General features: G+C 35.5%; 1 protein-coding gene across 1 annotated transcript in view; it reads right to left on the bottom strand.

Annotated features, from left to right (window-relative positions):
* Positions 1–361: 361 nt before the first annotated feature.
* Positions 362–24,053, bottom strand: part of LOC103599598 (serine/threonine-protein kinase Nek1-like) — a 35,960-nt gene continuing 12,268 nt past the window's right edge. The window contains exons 3-8 of the mRNA XM_008583752.1: positions 21,496–21,593; positions 11,373–11,440; positions 11,054–11,140; positions 9,899–9,953; positions 6,862–7,062; positions 362–430 (exon numbers count right to left, since the gene is read on the bottom strand). Of these exons, the coding sequence (XP_008581974.1) occupies positions 362–430; positions 6,862–7,062; positions 9,899–9,953; positions 11,054–11,140; positions 11,373–11,440; positions 21,496–21,593 (578 nt within the window). The remainder of the gene's footprint in view (positions 431–6,861; positions 7,063–9,898; positions 9,954–11,053; positions 11,141–11,372; positions 11,441–21,495; positions 21,594–24,053) is intronic.

The raw sequence follows: 24,053 nt of genomic DNA, 5'->3' as shown, positions 1-24,053 counted from the left end.
GTTTAAAAAAAAATTCCGAATATGAAATATTTCTCAAAATATTTTTTTTACATATTTACTCCTAAATTGGAGATTTTATAATATTCTATAGCAATGTTCCCAAAACATCAGCTAAGCATTTCATAAAGATATAAGATTTCAAGCCAGATGTCATTTAAATAAGACAGACAAGAAATGGAAATTTTGTTATTAAATTATCAGGAAGTGTTGTATATTGATATATATCATAAGTCATTTTAAGGTACATTTCCTCTGGGTTATATTTATCCTACAATTATCCCAGTTTATTATAAATACATACATTTCTAGTATAATTAGGCTTAATTATTATGAACAGATGAAAGGGGCCTCATATTAAATTTCATTTACCTGGTATAGGCTGTGCTCCAAACTTTGTAAATGTTTTTAGACAAAATTCTTCTGCGATAAGCTTAGATTAAAAGAAAAAAAAAAGTTAGAAAAGATGTTAAGTTTCCAAAATAAAAAAAATCTTCCCATTAATCAGAATACATTTTTTTTTCTTTTTCAGTCATAATTATGTTGCCAAATAAACCTTACTAATTAAAACCATTCAGCAAAAAGTAATCCATTCAGCAAATTCCTCTCATGTTAACTCCCTCCTAATCTTACCAATCTATGTTTATTCTCCAGACAGGCTTTCTTCTCACATTAATCCAATGCACTACATAGGCCACCATACAATACTTACCTGTTCCATATCTCAGGAATTTAACACAACCACCTATCTGGAATAACCTCTATATTCTGTGTGCACCCATATCCTTCATTTACTTCAAAACTACTAAAGAATCACTTCATTATCAAAAGTAACTCTCTCAGAATAACCTCTCAGTTATTTTAACTTTATGCAGAATTCCCTCAGCATCTCAACTAAGTTTGCACTCATATTTGTAAACATGTTATTGAATAAATATTTAAATATTCTTATATAACTCAACAAGTATCTCTTTTTAACATTATTATAAACACTCCATTACTTATTCTCTGACATTTACAAACATATTTTGAGAATCAAAAACCATTTACATTTCCTGCAGGTAATTTTCGCTCCTTACTCAATTTTTTTTTTCCCTCCTTAAATGCAAAACTAAGATAACAAAGATTGAACTCAATTTATTTTTTATTTTTTATTTTTTTGTCTTTTTTCGTGTCCGGCAACGGATCGCAACCCTCAGTGTCGCGCCCGTACCGGACCGGGACCAGCAACGGGATCGCAACCCTCGGTGTTGCTCCCACACCTCGCTCAGCCAGTGAGCGGGAACTATTCTGTATGTGGGATCCGAACCCTCGGCGGGAGCGCCGCCCCACTCCCAAGCGGCGCACTGTAGCAGTGCGCCACCGGGCCGGCCCTGAACTCAATTTAAACTTGCTTTTCCCTTACTGGGTGGGAAAGGGAAAGGCCAAATGAGTTCTCTCTCTTTTCAAGAGGACCGAGGCCCGGTAGAAAGAATATTCCTACAGTAACAGTGGACCAGATATTCCCACAAGCAAAAAACCATGACCTGATTTGATTGTCTTTCCCATTAATGAGCCCCCTAGAGAAGTAGTTCTCAAAGTCTCATACCAGTGGTATCAGCATCACTTGGAACTTATTAAATATGCAAATTCTCAGGCTCCACCTCAGAATGACTGAACAAAGATTGTGGTGGTGGGACCCAATGATGCCCTCTAGGTGATTTTCATGTGTGTGAAATTTTGAGAATCACCACACTAGAGGATAAATGTAAGCGAAAGTATGATTCACAGACAATTCAGAACACCTAGGTGAACATGCTTTCTTCTGAACATATGCACTTTTCCCCCCTCTTTTTCTTGAAAGAAAATGAATGCTTTATAATCTCCATCTTGTTCCCAAATTGAATAATTTTTTTCATTGTCTGAGTATGAGTTTGTTTTCCCCTTGTGCATGAGCTCGTGTCAACTGAGAGTTGAAGGGGTATATAGAATACAGTATGATTCTGGAATCCCTATGCTGTGCTGTCCAATATAGTAGCCAATACCCATATGCAGATATTTGAATTAAAACTAAAAATAAAGATAATTAAAAATAGGCTGGGGTGCAATTTTTTAACATAAGACAGCTATGAAGTTTGCCACTTCCACAGACTCCTTTCATGAAAGATTTCCTTGTAGCATGTGATGCTGTCTGAAAGTATTTTACCCACATAGCACTTCTTTCAAAATTTCACTCGGGAGAGTGCAGTGCTGATAACACCAAGGCCATGGGTTCAGATCCTATATAGGGATAGCAGTTAGCTCACTGGCTGAGCATGGTGCTGACAACATGAAGCCAAGGGTTAAGATCCCCTTACCGGTCATCTTTAAAAAAAAAAAAAAATTCAGGTCCTCAGTCAAGCCAACCACATTTCAAGTGCTCAATAACCACATGTGGCTAGTGGTTACAATACTGGACAATGCAGATACAGAACATTTTCATTACCACAGAGTGTTCTACGGGACAGCACCTATATTCCTAATGAATCAGAGCTTACCTATGATTAGTTAAGCCACATCCAGGAAGAAGTTGCCAGGGTACACAAGACTAAGAACTAAGCCCCACAAACCTTGACTGATGGCACTGAGATAATTTAGATATTAAAAATAAAAATTGTACAGAGCATTACAGTGACATTAGAATAATATTTCATATGTTGTAGTAAAACTTATAAACTGTTTCAAAATTATAGCCTTTAAAAATGTACCACAAACCTTCTCACCTGAACAATGAACCAGTGATATACAGGCATACCTCAGAGATGTAGTTTGGTTTCAGAGTACCACTATAAAGCAAATATTGCAATAAAGCGAGTCACGCAAGTTTATTGGTTTCCCAGTACATATAAAACTTATGTTTATACTATACTGTAGTCTATTAAGTGTGCAATAGCGTTATGTCTAAAAAAATAATGTATATACATTAATTAAAAGATAATTTATTGCTTAAAAATGCTAATGATCATCTGAGCCTTCAACAAGCAATAATCTTTTTAGTGCTGGCTGGTTAGCTCAGTTGATTAGAGCACAGCCTTACGACACCAAGGTCAAGGGTTCGGATCTTTGTCCTAGCCAGCCACCAAAAAAACCCCCAAAAAACTAGTTGTAATCTTTTTGCTGTTGGAGAATCTTGCTTCGATGATGACTGCTGACTGATCAGGGTGGTGGTTGCTGAAGGCTGGGGTGCAATTTTTTAACATAAGACAGCTATGAAGTTTGCCACTTCCACAGACTCCTCCTTTCATGAAAGATTTCCTTGTAGCATGTGATGCTGTCTGAAAGTATTTTACCCACATAGCACTTCTTTCAAAATTAGTCAGTCCTCTGAAACTCTGCCACTGCTTTGTCAAATAAGTTTACAGAATATTCTAAATCCTTTGTTGTCACTGAAACAATATTCACAGCATCTTCACCAGAAGTAGATTCCATCTTAAGAAATCACTTTCTTTGCTCATCCATAAGAAGCAACTTCTCAATCATTACGGTTTTATCAGGAGAGTGCAGCAATTCAGTCACATCTTTGGGCTCCATTTCTAATTCTAGTTCTTTTGCTATTTCTACCACATTTACAGTTACTTCTCCACTGAAGTCTTGAACCCCTCAAAGTCATTCTGAGGGTTGAAATCAGCTTCTTCAAAACTCCTATTGGTGTTGATATATTGGCTTTTCCCCACAAATCATGAATGTTCTTAATAGCATCTAGAATGGCTAATCATTTCCAGAAAATTTTCAATTTACTCTGACCAGATCTGTCAAAAGAATCACTATCTATGGCAGCTACAGATTTAATGAAATGTACTTCTTAAATAAGACTTCGAAGTGAAAATGACTCCTTGATCATGGGTTACAGAACGGAGGTTGTGTTAGCAGGCATGAAAACAACATTAATCTCCTTGTATATCTCCATCAGAGCTGTTGAGTGACTTGTTTATGAGCACTAATATTTTGAAAGAATCTTTTTTCTGAGCAGTAGGTTTCAACAGTGGGCTTAAAATATTCAGTAAACCATTCTGTAAACAGATGTGCTACTGTCATCCAGGCTGTGACTTGTTTATGAGCACTAATATTTTGAAAGAATCTTTTTTCTGAGCAGTAGGTTTCAACGGTGGGCTTAAAATATTCAGTAAACCATTCTGTAAACAGATGTGCTACTGTCATCCAGGCTTTGTTGTTCCATTTATAGAACACAGGCCACGTAGATTTAGCATATTTCTTAAGGGTTCTAGGATTTTCAGAATGGAAAATCAGCAATGGCTTCAACTTAAAGTCATCAGCTGCATTAGCCCCTAACAAGACAGACAGCCTGCCCTTTGAAGCCAAGCACTGACTTTTCCTCTCTAACTGTGAAAGTCCCAGATGGCATCTTTTTCCAATAGGAGACTGTTTTGACTACTGTTGTTCAGTGTAGCCACCTTCACCAATTATTTTAGCTAGATGTTCTGGATAACTTGCTGCAGCTTCATCAGCACTTGATGCTTCACCTTCCACTTTTATGTTATAGAGATGGCTTCTTTCCTTAAACCTCACAAACCAACCTCTGCTAGCTTCAAACTTATCTTCGGCAGCTTCCTCATCTCTCTCAGCTTTCATAAAATTGCGGAGTTAGGTGTTGCTCTGGATAAGGCTCTGGCTTAAGAGAATGTTGTGGCTGGTTTGATCCTCTATCCAGACCACTAAAATTTCTCCGTATCAGCAATAAGGCTATTTTGCTTTCTTATCATTCATGTTTTCACTGGAGTAGCACTTTTCATTTCCTTCAAGAACTTTTCCTTTGCATTTACAACTTGGCTAACTGTTTGGCACAGGAGGCCTAGCTTTCAGCCTATCCCAGCTTTCGATATGTCTTCCTCACTAAGATTCATCATTTCTAGCTTTTGATTTAAAGTGAGGGACATGTGACTCTTCTTTTCACTTGAACACTTAGAAGCCATTGTAAGGTTATTAACTAGTCTAATTTCTATACTGCTTTGTCTCAGGGAATAGGGAGGCCCAAGGAGAAGGAGAGATATGATGAATGACCAGTTGGTAAAACACACACAACATTTGTCAATTATATTCACCATCTCATATGGGTGCAGTTCATGGTACCCCAAACAACTACAATAGTAACATCGAAGATCACTGATCACAGAGCACCACAGCAGATATAAAAATAATGAAACTGTCTAAAATATTGTGAGGGCTGGCTGTTTAGCTCACTTGGGAGAGTGTGGTTTTGATAACACCAAGGTCAAGGGTTTGGATCCCCTTACTAGCCAGCTGCCAAAAAAAATTTAAATATAAATAAAATATCATGAGAATTACCGAAGTATGACAAGGAGACACGAGGTTGAACACATGCTGTTGGAAAAATGGTGCTGATAGATATACTCAACACAAAATTGCCTCAAACCTTCAATTTGTAAATAATGCATATCTATGAAGTGCAATAAAGTGAACAGCAATAAAATGAGGTATGCCTGTATAGCAGAAAATAAATCTGAAGAACAAAAGATAAAGGTGTTCATGAAGAATAAAATCTAAGTGGTGCTTAAATAGCAACAAGGAGGATCTATGTCATATAGAAAATATGTTATGTCAAATACTCCATTTGTTAATAACCATAATCTGCCCTTTTTTCTTTCCATATTATAAGTTTTGTGTATTTCAGGCTTGAATATTTTCCCCTTCATTGCTAGCTAGTTAAATTCCAGTGCTTCAGCTTTGAGACTGTATGTCCTAACTGCTGGTATGGGGGAAAAGAAACCTCAGCAAGATTAAATGAAGTCATTGTTTCTTCTCTACACTTGCCAAAAAAATAATAGCACACTGCCTCATAAAACTGTCCTTGCAAATGTTGTTTATAACAAAGGAGCCTTGTAAGACACCCACATTTCAGAGGTTGTAGTTATGTCCTATACAAGTAACCTTTAACCTCCAAATTTTAATTGGCCTTCTTGCTTACTAATGCGTTCTCCTGGTAGTAATAGTTAAATCCAAATCTCTGTTTTCTAAACAGTATTTGTTCACATGAATGTTCTGTTAAGCCAGGAGGATATATGACACTTCCTTCTCTTCCCACAAGCATATATAAGTAATAAAACTATGATTTTGCTAAACATCTTATTTACAGAAGAGTTTAAATAGTGATTATTTAAATTAAAGGCCACATTAAACATGAAAAGTAAAATAATTCCAATTTCAGATGATCACATTTTTATGAATAATTTATGCCAACTAATTTGATACAGGTGTTTTATAAATCCTGTCAAATTAAAATTCAATTCAACTCAACAAATATTTATTATGCACACACATGTAAGTACTAGAGGAAAATTCATGAGTCAACAATCTGGTATACATACATATAAATGGCCATAGAACAATAGTTTCCAATCATTTCCTATCAAATAGAATTATAATCATATAAATTATGTTGACAATATATTTATATTAGTATAATAAATTGATATGTTGATAATATTTAATTCATGCTGAATATTTGAGTACTTATGTGGTAGATATTAAGCACTTTATGTGCACTATCACTTTTAATTCTCATAACAACCTCATGATATAGATACATTTATAATCTCACTGCTCACAGGTGAAGAAAGTAAAGCACAAAAAGGTTTAATAATTCTATAGTAAGAAACCCAAGGGACAGAGAAATAATACACAACTGTAAAGCAAATAGCAAGAAAAAGAGTTACATAAGAATGGAAAGGAAGGTGACACCAGGTGAAGTTGAAAAAGGCACCCCATTCCCTCTAGGTTCTGCTGTGCTCTCTTCAAAAATGGAGGGCAGGTACTATTTAAGCATTATAGCACTACTGTTTAATTTTAATTATGAAGTAAAAAACATACCTGAGGTGAGAGAAACTTTTCAATGCGCTTGGCTATAAAACCTTTCTTCAGTAAGGTGTTGACTGATGGCCTCTCCCTAGGATTTCTTTTAAATAACTGAGAAAACAAACTGCGAAGATCATATGAATAATGCAAAGACACAGGTGGAAAAGATCCAGATATTATCTTCAGTACCAGGTTTTTCATACTGCCAGCTTCAAACTAAAATCCAAAAAATAAGTCAACACATATGAAACATACATAAATTGAAACAGGGAACATCTATCAGCAATAAGAAACAGTTCTTTTCTTATCAATATAGAATAGAAATATAACCCTCTTCCAAAAAATTTAATAAGCATATATTCTCTAGAGCAAAGTTTACTTAATTATGTACAAATGTATTTCAAAAAGAAAATCAGTTCAAAAAACAAAATGTTATAACTTGCTATAAGAGTAATTTTTACTTATTTAAAGTGCTAAAAGATGGGATACAGATGTTAATTAGAATGAAGATTTTATAAACCATGACAATAATCAAGATGGTAAAAGCTTATGTCTTAGAGGTAGCAAAATTAGGGCCAAAGAACCACAAGGAGGAAAAAGCCAACAACGTGGTGGTCTTCATCTAATACTTGCCTTCTTTTGCACAGGGAATGACTAAGATAAGAAATTAACTGCAGAACTAAAAGTATTTGGGAAATATAATAAATAAAACTACTAATTACTTTCCTTTTAGGGAGTGCTCATTATAATTATTTTTGTGTGTATAAATGCTTACAAAGGCCACGGAATCAGTAATGTGCCAAATATTCCAAGGGAGAATACAAACTATGTTAATAAGAATATATACAAGGGTACTTCAAAAAGTTCATGGAAAGATTCATATTATCTTTTAATTCTATTTTTTTCTACAAATTTTTTGAAGTATCCTTGTATTTTAAGAATAAACACAATAAAAAAATCTAATTGAAGTAAAAAGAAAACTGAGGTGGGGCATTTTGAAAGAAGGCAAATTAAGCTTTTGACATCTTTGCTAAAATACTATAAAACAATTGTCAGTATGTTCTTAATATTTATATTAAGAAAACAAAATGCTCTATAAATTAGGCAGCAGTAATTATATTAATTATAAAATAGTTCTATCAAATCTTAGGCTCTCCTAGTACACTTCAAATGTCATTCAGTTTATAAAAATTTGAGTAAATTCAATCTTGTAAAAACATTTGTGCATCTTAAAAGGAATCCTAAATGTAGAAAAGATATAGTTTTCTATTCCTTTACTCCAGTGAACTTTCATTTATCTCTCAACTGACAAGCTTTTCATAAATAAAGGTTGATAAATTACTGAATTTCAATTGTCCACGTAAGAGTAAACGATTCCAAAATACAGAAGCAATGATGACATAACAAGGAAGATGAAAAACAATAAAAAAAAAACCCAAAACACTGCTTTACACCTAAAATGATTCTGTCACAGCAAAACTGACCAATTCCTTCAAATACATATATAATAACTACCATCCCACATCACTTTGGCAGGCTATGCTTTAAGAACATCTAAGGCAATAGAGTGGAAGAGTATACAACCATTAAAAAGAATGACAGGAAAAATACTCCCCAAATAATATCAAGCAACAAAAACAGGCTATAAAACTGTTTATACAGTATAACCAAATCTTGGGGGAGGAAAAAAAAATCAAAGTTAATTTTATAAATTAATCTAGAATAAAGTCTAGAAGGAAACAACAAAATATAAGGGTACTTAAAAAGTTCATGGAAAGATTCGCATTCTCTTTTAGTTTTATTTTTCCATGAACTTTTTAAAGTATCCTGGTATTATAGCTCATTACTGGCTGGAAGAACTGCTTATGATATTTATTCACTTCTTTGTATTTTCTGAAGTTTTGCATAATGAAAATACAGTACATTATTGTTAAATCAGTGGGGGAAACGTTAATCACTTACATTTCAAATCCTTTTTTTAAGATTAAACCTATATAGGACAAGAACTCTCCCCTTTTGGTGTGTTATATGCTATTTCAAAAAAGTCTCAAAAGTAAAAATTTTAAATACTCTGAATTAAAAAGTATTTAAATTGAGGGCCGGCCCGGTGGCGCACTGCTACAGTGCGCCGCTTGGGAAGTGTGGCGGCGCTCCCGCCGAGGGTTCGGATCCCACATACGGACCGGCCGCTCACTGGCTGAGCGAGGTGCGGGAGCAACACTGAGGGTTGCGATCCGTTGCTGGTCACGAAAAAAAGACAAAAAGGAAAAAAAAAAAAAAGTATTTAAATTGATAAATGTAGAGTACGCATAAAGCAAATGTACTTCACAGGGCCTGGTTTTCCAAAGCCTTGCAGTTTCAAATACTGACCTTACAAAAAATAGGAAATATTCCCCAGGCCATACAGTCTCTGTTGTAAGATAAAGAGTTATAACACAGTAAGGCTGCTGGTTCAAAGACAAACAGGTTACTGATTGATATGTAAAGTTACTGGGAAGCTGCAGTAGGGGGCAGGAATGTTTGCTAAGATCAAGCTTTTGTTGGTGGATCACTTAAATTGTCTTATGGAATGTTATCAGCCTATATTGTTAAACTATAACCCCACGTATGTTCTCTTCTTGTAACTTACTGGTCTGGAGAATAAATGCAGGCAGAGAACCCCAATTCGTGGTTAATTTCCCAAATGGAAGGAATGCCTCTCTCTTGAGGGCTCCAGGAGATTAACCACTTTGGGGCTTCTCACTGCTCAGAAGAGATGGGCTTTGAGTAATCCTTTGTGGCTCTGTCACCCAGGGGTAAAGGGGTGACAAATCCGTGGGAGGCAAAGCAACAGATAAACCCTCCATGAGTATGTTGAACAAATATACATATATGCATATATATTAAGGGAAAACAAATTTAAAATTATACTTCAGAAAAAATGAGAAATTTAAAAACTGACAGAATTTCTAGTATAAGAGAATTATCTGAAAGAACACAATTTCAAAAGTAATTAAATTATTATAGTCAGTTTTTTACGTAACTTAAAAAATATTTCAGAAACTCTACTTACTGCATGTTTAAGTGTACACATCTCATAAAGGACACACCCCAAAGCCCAAATGTCACTAGGGGAGAAAAAAATGAGAAAATTCCTCTAAGTATCAGAATGTATTTTTTAAAAATTTTCATTTAAAGGCAACAAGCAGCATGAAAATGCTTTGGAAAACTATGTGCTCCATAAAACATTTCTTTTAAAACTCAAAATTTCAACCGTAACCAAATGACAAGAGCAGCTGTCCCGGATTAGAAAAATAATGGTTGCCTAAGCAATTACCTTAAAGTTCCATTAAAAAAATTTAATATTTAAAAGAATGCACTATCAAAAAATTTCATGTACATTCTAATTCTATTTACTTATGTTTATTTCACAAAAGTCAAACTGCTTTATTCAATTCTGTGCAAAATATTGTAATTAAAAAAATATTATAAAAACACAACATTTTTAATGAACATAAAAAATATTAATTTACTAAAATGAAATCTGAAACAAAACTACAACAGCCAACTGAGTAATGTTTCTAGTTTGGTTTTTTCAATTAGAAGGAAGGAGAGGAAATAAAGGGTGATTGGAATTCAATGGCAGGATTGCTTTTCCCACCAACATGTTCCACAATCTGTTAGCCATAGCACAGCTCAGTGATAAAGAATATGGGCTCGGAAGCCACATACCTAGTTTGGACACAGGCTCCACCACTTACTAGGCTGAGGGATGGATGTCAAAGAAGTTACTTTACCTTTCTCTGCATTTGATTTTCTTATAAGGAAAGGAGGAATAATTAATACCTACATCTCACAAAATATTGTGAAGATTAAGAGCTAATACACAGAAAGCATTCAAACAGTGCAGGGCATATAGTGTTCAATAAATATTAGCTATACTTCAATAGTAAGTGACTATTAAAAAAAAAAAGACCAAAGAAAGCACTCTATTTCCAATTCTAACTTAAATAATAAAGTGATTCTTTCTATAGTTCCTTCAGCAAGATAGTGAAATAGCTTTTTTACAATTCCCCTCATCATTTATTAAAAAAGTACTTTTATACATACATATATGTTTATATACATGTATTACTGATTTTAGAATAGTATTCTAAAGGTTAATAAATATAGTATTACAGGAACATTTAAAGGAAATACATAATAGAATTAATATCACCTTAAATACCTTTTATTATTGTAAGGTTTGTTTTCACAGATTTCAGGTGACAAGTAGTATGGGGTTCCTATGCAAGTTCGAGCCAGCTCTACAGTACTAGAACAAAAAGAAAATTATTGGAGAAACTTAAAGATATTATAAATGATCACATAAACACCAGCACGGGTTAAAGTTTCACTGAAAACATTATATTAAAACAAGTTTAGGGCTGGCCAGTTAGCTCAGTTAGCAAGAGCATGGTGCTGGTAACATCAATGTCAAGGGTTCAGATCCCTGTACCAGCCAGCCACATACACACAGAAAAAAATGTTTAAAATTGACATGTTACCTATTAAGAACTCTAGCAATCCCAAAATCTCCAAGTTGTACTGTCCCATCTTTGGTTAAAAATATGTTCTGTAAAAGATAGGAAAACAGCCAGAAATATTATTACAGTCAAGTTCTTAGTTGACAACACTTTTTATAAAAGGTAATCTACCACACACCATACACAAAAATTAACTCAAAAAGGATTCTAGACCACAATAAAAATTAAAATTATAAACCCCCCAGAGGAAAACACAGGAGTATCTTCATGCCCTTGGGTTAGGCAATGGTTTCTTAAATATGACACCAAAAGTACCAAGAAAGAACAAAGGAGAACAGATAAATTGGACTTCACCAAACTTTAATCTTTTGTGCATCAAAGGATACCATCAAGAAAATGAATAGACAACCCACAGAATGGAAGAAAATATTTGCAAATCATATATCTAACGAGGGACTTGTACCCAGAAAAAGAACTCTTACAATTCAAGAATAACAAGAACAAGACAAATAACCCTATTTAGAAATAGGCAAAAGGCACATATTACATGATTTCCATTTATATAAAATGTCCAGAATAGGCAAATCCATAGAGACAGAAAGTAGATTAGTGGTTGCCAGGGTGTAGATAGAGAGCGGTGTGGGAAGTGACTGCTAATGGGTACAAGGTTTCTTTCTGAAGTGATAAGAACGTTCTGGAATTAGAGACTGGTGATAGGTGATAGTTTCATGACCTGTGACTATACTAAAAAATCACTGAACTTCATATACACTTTAAATGCATGAGTTTTACAGTATGAAAAATATATCTCAATAAAGATCTTAAAAAATGAATCTGGACCTTGCCCCCACTCCCCCACAAAAAAATTGCCTGAAAATTCTAACTAGTCTAAATGTAACAAATTAACCTTAAAATTTTCTAATAATTTACCCAACCATTTTACATTCATAAATATAGAACTCCAGTGCTCTATGAGTGAAAGCCAGGAGTGTGTGGGGTAACAGGAACTAAATTCCGTATCAATCAGGAGACTTGACTCAGGTATGTGCTCGAGGCCAAAAATGACAGAGTAGGGTTGACTGGGATGGAATATGAGGTGAGATGGGATTAGGTGATAAGACGGTAAAGAGTATAGGGAAGATGGGGTATGGAGCTCCTGAGGCCAAAAATGACAGAGTAGGGTTGACTGGGATGGAATATGAGGTGAGATGGGATTAGGTAATAAGACGGTAAAGAGTATAGGGAAGATGGGGTATGGAGCTCCCACCACAGTTCCCCTTTTTCCCCACTATCCATCCTGGGAGTATGAGGCTATATAAGAAGTTGAAGGCTTAAGGAGGTAAGAGGACAGACACATGGCCTTGACATAAGAAAACTGAAACCCTTCTGGACTCCCCATCCTGGAAACTGAGAGGGTCCAAGTGAGGCAATCACAAAATCACCATCAAAAATGAGTGAGCTGTGGGGGCTGGCCCATGGCTCACTCCGGAGAGTGTGGTGTTGATAACACCAAGGCCACGGGTTCGGATCCCATATAGGGATGGCCAGTTAGCTCACTGGGTGAGCGTGGTGCTGACAACACCAATTCAAGGGTTAAGATCCCCTTACAGGTCATTTAAAAAAAAAAAATTAAGTGAGCTGTGGAGATAAAACATTTCCCACAAAAGATCCTGCAAAAAAATTAAAAATCTAATGCAAAAAAAAACCCAGCCAAGAAAATCATCAGAACAAGAATTCACACCAGACAAAATTAATTTTATAAAACAGTCCAACAAAAACTTTAAAGTAACTATGTTTAGAAAATTGCAAACAAGGGCCAGCCTGGCTCACTTGGGAGAGTATGGTGCTGATAACGCCAAGGCCACGGGTTCGGATCCCTAGACAAAAGACACTAGCAACAGAGTAAAAAGTCAATCCACAGAAAGGGAGTAAATATTTCCAATCTGATAAGGGATTAATAGCCATAATGTATAGAGAACTCCTAAAACCCAACAACAACACCAAACAACCCAATTTAAAAATAGGCAAAGACCTTGAACAGACATTTCCTCAAAGACATACAAATGCCCAATAAGCACATGAAAAGATGATAAACATCACTAATCACTAGGGAAATACAAATCAAAACAAAACGAGATACCACCTCCCAGCCATTAGAATGGTTACTGTAAAAAACAAAAACAAAACCAGAAAATAACAAGTGTTGGCAAAGATATGGAGGAATTGAAACCTTTGTGCGTCATTGGTGGGGGTGTAAAATGGAATAGCTGCTGTGGAAAACAGCACGGAGGTTCCTCAAAATGTGAAAAATAGAATTACCATATGATCCAGCCATACCAGTTCTGGGTATAGACCCAAAAGAATTGAAAGCAAAGGGATATTTGTACATCCATATTCATAGCAGTATTATTTACAATAGCCAAAAGGTAGAAGCAACCCAAGCGTCCATCAAAGGATGAATGGATAAGCAAAATGTATTGTATCCATATAATGAAATATCATTCACCCTTAAAAAGGAAGGACATTTGGGGCCGGCCCGTGGCTCACTCGGGAGAGTGCGGTGCTGATAACACCAAGGCCCCGGGTTCGGATCCCACATAGGGATGGCCGGTTCGCTCACTGGCTGAGTGTGGTGCTGACAACACCAAGTCAAGGGTTAAGATCCCCTTACCGGTCATCTTTTTAAAAAAGAAAATGCATGCTTTCTGGGAAGGTCTTGGAGATTTTTCAGTGACTTTGCTGTCACTGATTCTTAAGGAAAACATTCATCAAGCTCTTTTCAAATACTTGTGTATTCTACCCCAATAGAAAATTTTATTCTATTATTGGTTACAATAATAAATTAACTACAGCCTTTCAGTCTCATTATCAACGTTTCTTGATGCCTGCCAGAAAAGTATATGCTTATATTACCTGAGTTCTATATAATTGTGTGTATGTATGCGTGTGTGTAGAAAAAAAAGAGGGAATAAAAAATCAAGCATAGAAAGATATCCACCAATCAGTCAACAGTGTTTATGTCAGGGAAGTGGATATGCAGAAGATGAAATGAAAGGTAAAAAGCTTTACCTTTTACTTTATCTCTTCAGTTTTTTTTTTAAAAAAACAATTTTAAATAATGTTAAATTAATTTTTAAAATAATTTTCTTTTTCTACAAAACCTTCTCCGTTCCGTTCTACAGATATTTACTGAGGACTGCACAAAATTTTAAGTCCCTTTTCATATTCACATAAAGCATTTTAAGTAGAAAAATGAAATACGGTCTCAAACTCCAAGGAGTTCATACAGTAGTAGAGATAAACTCACAAACACACACTTATAATAAATGCATTACTTTTATAACTGAGATATATACAACAAGAGGGCAATTACTTCAACCAGGAGGGGTCAAGAAAAAGTATAAAAAGAAGCTGAAAGTTAGGCTCAGTTGAGTTTTACTGTTATGGAGTCTACCAGTAGAAATGAAACACATCTTAGAAATCATCCATGCCTCATTTCACAGATAGTGTTCTTCCATTACTATATTTCCCATATCTGTACTACTTTTTAACTTGACAAAAACTTATTCAGTACTAATATCGTACCAGATATGGGCAGGAACTGGCAAAAAAAAGTTAAAGAGCTCATAGATCAGGCGTCAGCAAATTTATTTTGTAAAGGTCCAGGCCATTTTTTGCGAACCTTTATCAAAGACTATTGAAGGAGATGGATAAACAAACTAGTAACTACAGAGAGGTAACACTGAGTGCTGAAGAAGCATAGAGAAGGAGAGTCAACTCAGCCTGGAGGTGAAAAAATAAAGCTGGACATAAGAGGTAATTTCTGAGCTCGGTTTTGATGGAATATATAAGGAAAGCAGAGAAGGAAGGCACAGCCTGTACAAATGTAAGTATAAAGCCTACATTCCCATTCCCTCTCTCTACCCTCATTCAGACTCTTCCTACATAGGGTTTGATTACATGGGGTGGGAAGTGGAGGAGAGGGAAGCCCCTTAAAGTGTACCCTGCTTCTAATCTCTCTTTTTACTTCATTGTACACATTAGTTCCATACTAACAGTTAAAAATAACTGTTTGGAAAATGGCATTCTCTTGCCCAAAAGACTTTTAAATTCAAATGTTATGTTGTGGTAGTCCATCCAAACACCAAACAATAAATATCATATGCTTGTTTGAATTACAGTTTTATGTGTATAAGTTATTTTCATTACAATAGACTGCCTTAGAGCTATAAAACAGAAACTTAGGTTTCTTTGTGCAATGAAATGTGTTAGAATTTTGCTAAAGAATGCTCGGTTTTTTTGTTTTTTGTTTTCTTTTTTGTCTTTTTTCGTGACCGGCAACGGATCGCAACCCTCGGTGTTGCTCCCACACCTCACTCAGCCAGTGAGCGGCCGGTCTATATGTGGGATCCGAACCCTTGGTGGGAGCGCCGCCGTGCTCCCAAGCGGCGCACTGTAGCAGTGTGCCACCGGGCCAGCCCAAGAATGCTCGGTTTTGATGGGTTTATCATTAATTTTAAAGAGCTTGAGAAACTTTTACTGCCAGATATTATGTTAATGGAAAAACTTAAACGTTGTTTTCTATTAGAATGGTAACTTGATCTTGGAGCTCCTAAGAAGAGGTAAAAAGCTTACTTACTATTTACCTTCTGTGTAATTTGCTTAAAGAACAAATATTTCATGTCCACAAGAATAATTTTTTCTGCTTTGGACTGATTTTATCATTTGATTATTTTTTTTGAACAAAAAGTTTCCTTGCCTATAAAGGCAGCTAAGGATTCTTATGATTATTTTACCTTCATCTATATTTATTTTAAAATATTTTGTCACTTTAATTAAATAGGTAACCAAATACTGTTTTTCAGGCACACATGATCTTATTGTAATCAAGTGACCAAATCTCTGACAACTCTTTAGATTTTGCCTTCCCAAGACTGGATACTAAATTTACAAAGAAAATAAAATTTTGGGATACCTCTCACTATAACTATTAATTAGCTCAACACTGTTATAAGAGCTGCCTGGGAAGACTTGCCAAATCAGAAAAGATGCTTGGCCTTTCCTAAGTTTGTTTAGGTAAAATACTATTAACATAAATATTTCAGAAAATGCAGGCCCTTAATGAAATTAATGGGATGGACACAATTTCTTTCCCAGGTCGTTACACCTTCAAAGAATTGCTTTATGAGAGAGAGACAAAGTACAAGTGTTTAGGAAGGTTTAAAACAATTCATTCTAATTCTTTAAAAAAAGATTTAGATTCAGTGTTAGATTTTAAAGGAGACTTAAAGCTCATCTAGTCCACTTCCTTTATTTTTGTGAGAATACAGATTTTTAGGATTTAAATGGATGTTTTAGATGACACACTTACAGGCAGAATGTGAATAACTGAGCCTTCCTGAGAACCAGCCTGGTGCTCTGCTTGCTTACCTCTCCGGGTCATGGGATCAGACTTTAGTATTGTGATGCAGTTTGAGACTAGAAACCTTTAATGAAAGTGATCAGGCAGGCCGGTCCGTGGCTCACTCGGGAGAGTGCGGTGCTGATAACACCAAGGCCCCGGGTTCGGATCCCACATAGGGATGGCCGGTTCGCTCACTGGCTGAGTGTGGTGCTGACAACACCAAGTCAAGGGTTAAGATCCCCTTACCGGTCATCTTTTTAAAAAAGAAAATGCATGCTTTCTGGGAAGGTCTTGGAGATTTTTCAGTGACTTTGCTGTCACTGATTCTTAAGGAAAACATTCATCAAGCTCTTTTCAAATACTTGTGTATTCTACCCCAATAGAAAATTTTATTCTATTATTGGTTACAATAATAAATTAACTACAGCCTTTCAGTCTCATTATCAACGTTTCTTGATGCCTGCCAGAAGGCCCCTGAAAAGAACTATACTAGGTACACTGAACTACTGATACTCCAAAAAATAGACTCTTGGGTACAGGGCTCTAACTGACATCACTTAGACTGAGCCAAGATTTCTAAGACTTTCTTAGTCTAGAAACTCACATACATCATGTAAACATACTGCTTGACCCAAGACTCAGCAGAATAGGAATTGCTAGGAATGACTGAACTGAAAAAACAAAAGTAAACTGTGGTTATTTGTTTGGAATATGACTGGTATTATTTCCAATCTTCCATATTTAATGAATATATAAGGAAGCCCTTTTTCTTTCTTCTTAAGCTATCTCTAATCCTCAATTTAGTAGATTATGATATTGCAGACTTAAACTAATACTTGATTTTCAATGATCTACTCAGAATTCAGAAACAAATAATTTTACTTTTCAGGACAATACTGTCACTTTCATGGGTTCAATAGAAATCTATCTATACTCTCCTCTTTAGTGAGATGCAATTGGACAAATCAATTATGCAATCAAGGCCACACCTGTAGTGTCTTATTTGAGATGGTTTTCTTTTAATCAGTTATGACAAGGTCATTACTAAGTAATTTATGTGGAACCAATTCCTATGCAGCAGTGACAGGAAACTGGCCTGGTACCTAACTTACAGGGTCCCAATGTCATAGGTTGTGAGAGTCACTTCCTGGGAACCAGGGACATTGGTAAATTTGGAGACTATCAAGAAGAAAACCATTCACCTAAATGTACAGGTAGTGCAGGTGAAATCTGGTGAAGAATGTATTGGGCCTGGTTTCCTGGCCTTGGGATAGAAAAACAAATAATACAAGTTTTTAAAAATCCAATCCCAAATTCCTTACGAAAACTTCCAGACAAAAATCAACTCTGCAGCCTTAGTAGTTCTTTGATACTAGAAGGCTTTAGGTTCTCAGAGCAAATGCAAGGCCAATACGCTTAATTACCACTCCTGCTACACTGAAATATTAAGGCCAACCCTCATGAGACCAGGCTTTCTTTTGATCAAGAATATATATGTGAAAATTATTTATGATCACAAAAGGGAAACTAACAGAAATTTTATCCAAAAATCGGAGATGAGGCAAAAATAGTTAGTTGCATATCTTTTTAATATCTGTGTGGGCAAAGGCCACACAATGATTGTGTAGGATGTACTTAGTTCATCTTGTTATTTACTACTGATTAAAAGTCATAGACTTAGTCACATTGCTTCTCAACTAGATTTTTGCCCAATAAAGATGCAAAGAAGGAAGTATCACTGCAGAAAATGGCTTAAATAGTTGAAGAATTACTTTGTTTCACAGGCGTTCTTGTTCTCTACTTCCATTCTGTAAATGAACAAAACCATCTCAGACTAATGCTAACCCACAGCCTAACAGAGCTGGCCTCTGGCCTCTAAGTTTTACTCCTTCAAAGCCCAGAAAGTAATTTAAATGACCTCTTCCCATTTCAAATAGGCTAAAATAAATAACATCCTTATTCGAGCTAACAAAAGAAGGGTAGAAAAATGCTATTAACTTAAAAGAAAGATTTGCTAAATTTTTGTCACTTATGTTGAATAATCTCAGAGATGGACAAACTATATAGATCTCCATAATAATTTCAAAGACAAGAAGACATAAACACTTACGTGTACACACACACACACACATATCATTATGTACTAAGAGTATTTATCCTACAGTGGAATCAAATCTACAGAATATCAGTGGACTTTATAGTGGAATGTCACGGCATTTTACAGCAAATATTTTAAAGTTCATTAGGGACAAATGAATAAAAATAAGTACAAGCAATGGAACATATCTGATAAAGTTCAAATAAAAATAGCACTTTATACACTAACATACATTACTATTTGACCTTTACCACAACAGTGATGTCAGTCACATAGTAGGTACCTTCCTAGTAACAAATGAGGAAGTAGTCTCAGAATAGTTAAGTAACTTGTTAACAATTCCCAAGCTGATAAGTAGAGCAAGGACTCAAACCCATGTCTTCTTACTCCAAGTTCTGTGTTCTTTCTAGTGGGCATAATTGTGGAAACTAAGGAGGTAAGTAAAGCTTGAGAAATATGACTTAACCCTACAGAGTACTTAATTAAAATATACCTCAAAATATATACATATACACAGAAATATGACTTAACCCTACAGAGTACTTAATTAAAATATACCTCAAAATATATACATATATATACACACACACACACACACACACACACACACACACACCTCAAGATCTGATTTTACCATATTTTCAAGTTATTGCCAAGGATCTAAAAGTCCCCATCTCTAAAGTATAATCAATCAACTGATAAGGTAAACCAATTTGGTGCCTACCATAGACACACTTTCCTAAGTACCTTAAGATGACATAAGCAAAAACTGATCTCTCTCTACATTAAATTATGACCTAACAGAGAAAATAATTCTAATGTGAAAATATTCAGAGTACTTTAAGAAGAGTACACGATGCAGTAGAAGTAAGTGTAGACTAGGATGAATACCATGGAGCATCATATTGTAGTTAGAAGCAACTGATGCACACCTACAAAAACAGATGGATCAGAAACACGGTACTTAAGAAAAAAAGTAAAACTGAATGAGATATAACACAACAACATGTATGTATCTAAACATGTATCTAAAACAATGACAGTCATTTTGCCAAAGAACATAGAGATATACATTAAAACACAGAGAATGGAAATGGGGTATTAGGATAAAAGAGAAAAAAGAAACAAAAAAGCACAAGGTTTTGCTGGAATCGAATATAATGCAGCTATTAAAACTAATGTAACTGATCTATATGGACTGACATGTAAAGATAACCAAGATAAATTTTTAAATGACAAAAGCAAGATAGTGCATGGCATATATAATATCCCATTTCTAAATGTGCATGTCTTGATGTATACATGTACATGTGCAAGTATGAAAAAGAAAACTTGGAAGAATACACTAAACTAAAAACAATGGTAATCTCAGGGACAGAACAATGGGGAAAGAAGACTTTCAATTTTTTAATATTTTAATACTTTTACAATTTATTTTAAATTTGTAAAAAGAAAATTCTATAAACTTTGGAGTTAGAAGCCAGTTCAAACACTGACTACATGATTTTAGGCAAGTTACTTAACCTCTCTTTGATTCCTTATCTATTAAATAGAAAAAACTACACTAATTCATGGTGTTTTAAGAATTTAAGGAGATAACAAATGCCACATTCCTAGCACAGTGCTCCCCCCATTATCCTATGAAAAAGCATGCAATTAAAAATAAGAGTGGGTGATAATGAGAAATGTGACAAGAATTTAGAGAAAGGAAAGATCACAGAAGATTACTTATAGAAAATTTAAAGAACTTGAATGAGATTTTAAAAAATGGCAGAACATTAGTAACAGAGAGTTGGGGGGAAGGCATTACCAAAATAAAGGAAATAATCAGAATAAATACACAGAAAGGAGGAGGAGATGTACAAACACATGGCCCAGTGCCTAACACAAACTACACACACAAAAATATCTGTTAAAATAAATGAAAAGGGGTGCAGATTAAGGAATAATAGAAAAAAATAAGTCGGCTTAGATAGAGCAGGGCTATATTTTAGAAATCCTTGAAATCCAAACAGAGCCTAGATTTAATGCAGTTGCCAATGCAAGGCTTCTATAGCTGAAGTTCCACAGCACAACTACATTTTAGGAAGACATGGTCTGGCGCAGCAGTAAGCCAGGATACAACAGAATAAAGAATAATTAACCAGTTCTAATAAATAATTAAGTTATATACATAGATAAATGTTTATACACATATGCACAGGACATAACATATATTACACATATAACAACATATTATTATAAACTAGAAATGAGATGGGGAACTGAACAAAGGTGGGCGCTAACTAGACAGAAATGTGACTAAGATACTGGATTTGATACCAAACTGTCCTAGTAATTATTTTTATTTATTTTTTATTTTTTATTTTTTTTAAAAGATGACCGGTAAGGGGATCTTAACCCTTGACTTGGTGTTGTCAGCACCAAGCTCACTCAGTGAGCAACCGGCCATCCCTATATGGGATCCGAACCCATGGCCTTGGTGTTATCAGCACCACACTCTCCCGAGTGAGCCACGGGCCGGTCCAGTCCTAGTAATTATAATTAGCATTTGCAGTTAAAAAGAAATACATATGTAAATAAAAACTTTGAACTCTTTCTCAAGAACAGAGTAAGAGTCAATCTCCTACATACTAACTTACCTGATCCTCTTGAAACAAAATGCCTTTCTGAGCATTTATTCGTTTAAACAGATCCCCTCCTTCACAGTAATCCATCACTATGTAGAGAGAGCCATTTTCTACAAAAAATAAACATTACATTCCATTTTTAAAAGGTATATCGAAAGCATATCTAAAGAAAAGGTACTTAAAGGTTTACTAAAAAGTAGCAGCTAAGCCAAAAAAAAAAAAAAAAAAAAAAAAAAAACCCAACAAAAAAACCAGAACTACATTCAAAAGATTTAGAGTACAAAGTCAGGATATACTGGTCATACAGATTGTACAATGACTTAGGTTCACAGGCAGCTCTATTATTATTTTTCTACCAAGAATATACCATTCTATTGGATAGTAGTGTTCAAATTGAACTAAACATCTCTGGAATATAGTCAAAATGCAGATAGATATACTGGATTTCATTCAATAGATACATTTCTTTAAATGTCATATATAAAATCATGTTTTTCCACCAATTCATCAGAGATGGGTTATCTTAGTTTCCAACTGACTATTAATTTTCAGCTTTGTTTTGTCCACTTGTATCAATTACTAATTAAACAATACAATAATAAATGCTGTGATGAACTCTTGAGGATCCAACAGTGAATAGGACACAGTCTCTACCCTCTTGGAGCTTTGATTTTACTCTCTTTTTAAAAAATTTGTATGAGTGTACTGCAAAAAGTTTGTAGAAAAACAGAATTAAAAGATAATACAGGGCTGGCTGTTTAGCTCACTTGGGAGAGCGTGGTGCTGGTAACACCAAAATCATGGGTTCAGATCCCTGTACAGGCCAGCCACAAAAAAAAAAAAAAGATAATATGAATCTTCCATGAACTTTTTTTTTTTTTCCTTTTTGTCTTTTTCTGTGACCGGTAACGGGATCGCAACCCTCGGTGTCGCGCCCATACCGCGACCGGCAACGGGATCGCAGCCCTCGGTGTCGTGCCCACACCGCACTCAACCAGTGAGCAGACCGGTCTCTATATGGGATCCGAACCCTCGGTGGGAGCGCCACCGCGCTCCCAAGCGCTGCACTCTACCGAGTGCACCACCGGGCCAGCCCCTTCCATGAACTTTTTGAAGACCCTTTGTGTATAATTTGTGAACAAACATGAAAATGGGGCACAGTGCCATTCACCCTTATGTCTTAGTCCACAGAGAAACGGACTTCCGTACCTCTCTCCCTGGGTAGAAAGGACTAGAACACTTCTAATCATTAATCATTCTCTCCACCCCCTACTTCTTCTCAAGTAAGGAACAGTGGCTGATATTACTTCTTACTACTTACTAGTGAGGGTATCATAACTTAAAGAACTGTTTCCCAGTTCTCATTTCTTTTACTATCTGAGCAATGGCCTTATTTCCAGCAATATTTATTTCTTACATTTTGTGGTGGTCTCATCACCTGTGGTCCTCATACACTGTTTAGATGTACTGCTTGTAATGTGCCATCGGGATTGGGAACCTATCTGATTAAGCTAACTAAGAAGCTGCAGGACTCTTCATGAATGACATGGAAAGATCATCCAAATACACACGTGAAAAAAACCTCTTGAAAACAGTATAATATACCACTTATGTAGCATAAGAAACAAAAAGCAAAACATTGCATACAGCATGCTATAATGTATGCATGCTTATTAGTGCTTAGACTGTTTCTAGAAGGAAACAGAAGATAGTGATAACAGTGGTTAACTCCAAGAATGAAACATAGGTGGTTCACGGATAGCAACAGAAAACAAACTTTTCATTGTGCATGTGTCAAAAGATAAGTAAAACCATCAAAAGATAAAAACAAAAAGTATGTGAGTAAGTGAGAGAGGGGAGAGGGGAAGTAAAACGTTTCAGCTTTACTACCCGTACTGTGAAATGTTTTCTGCTGCTTAGACGTTTATTATTGATTTGGGGGATAAATACTTATTTAAAATGTAAGGTTAATGGAAAGGTTTGTGAGGAAAGTACTAATTTGTTTTGTATTCTTTCAAACATTTAAATATCTAAGCACTAATTATATGCCAGGCACTTTGCACAAGATGCTAGAGATACAGAAATACAAGACACTACTCTTATCATCAATGGGCTTGTGCACTATTGGAGGAAGCACCTCCAAAAAACAAAAAACCACCACCACCTAGAAACTGCTTGAAGTTGGGGCAAAAAAAGGCTGTAAGCCAAGTGACAAAAGCTCATTGCATATTAGAGAATAACCAAGAGTTTAACAGAAAAACAGTAATGGGGATATGAGTTACAACCAATTAGCGAAGAATGCATTGTTGGCTGGCTAACCTAATAGCCAGTTCTAACACTTCTCCCTTCACTACCTCTCACTTTAGAAGGTGAAAAAAAGCCAGATATTCTAATTTTCATTTTCCCTTACAGTTAGAAATGGTCATCTGACCCACTTTGGCCAATAAGATCAAGTGGAACTCTGAAGAGTTGTTTCTGAGAAAGCATTTGCTTGTTTGATTAAAGGAAGAGACTCGGGCCGGCCCGGTGGCGCACTGGATGGTGCGCCGCTTGGGAAGCGCGGCGGCGCT

Source organism: Galeopterus variegatus, unplaced genomic scaffold (genome assembly GCF_000696425.1).
Source record: "Galeopterus variegatus unplaced genomic scaffold, G_variegatus-3.0.2 Scaffold3022, whole genome shotgun sequence".
NCBI classification, from domain to species: Eukaryota; Metazoa; Chordata; class Mammalia; order Dermoptera; family Cynocephalidae; genus Galeopterus; species Galeopterus variegatus.
Note: the sequence above shows the minus strand (reverse complement) of the source record. Positions and strands in the feature narration are given on the sequence as shown.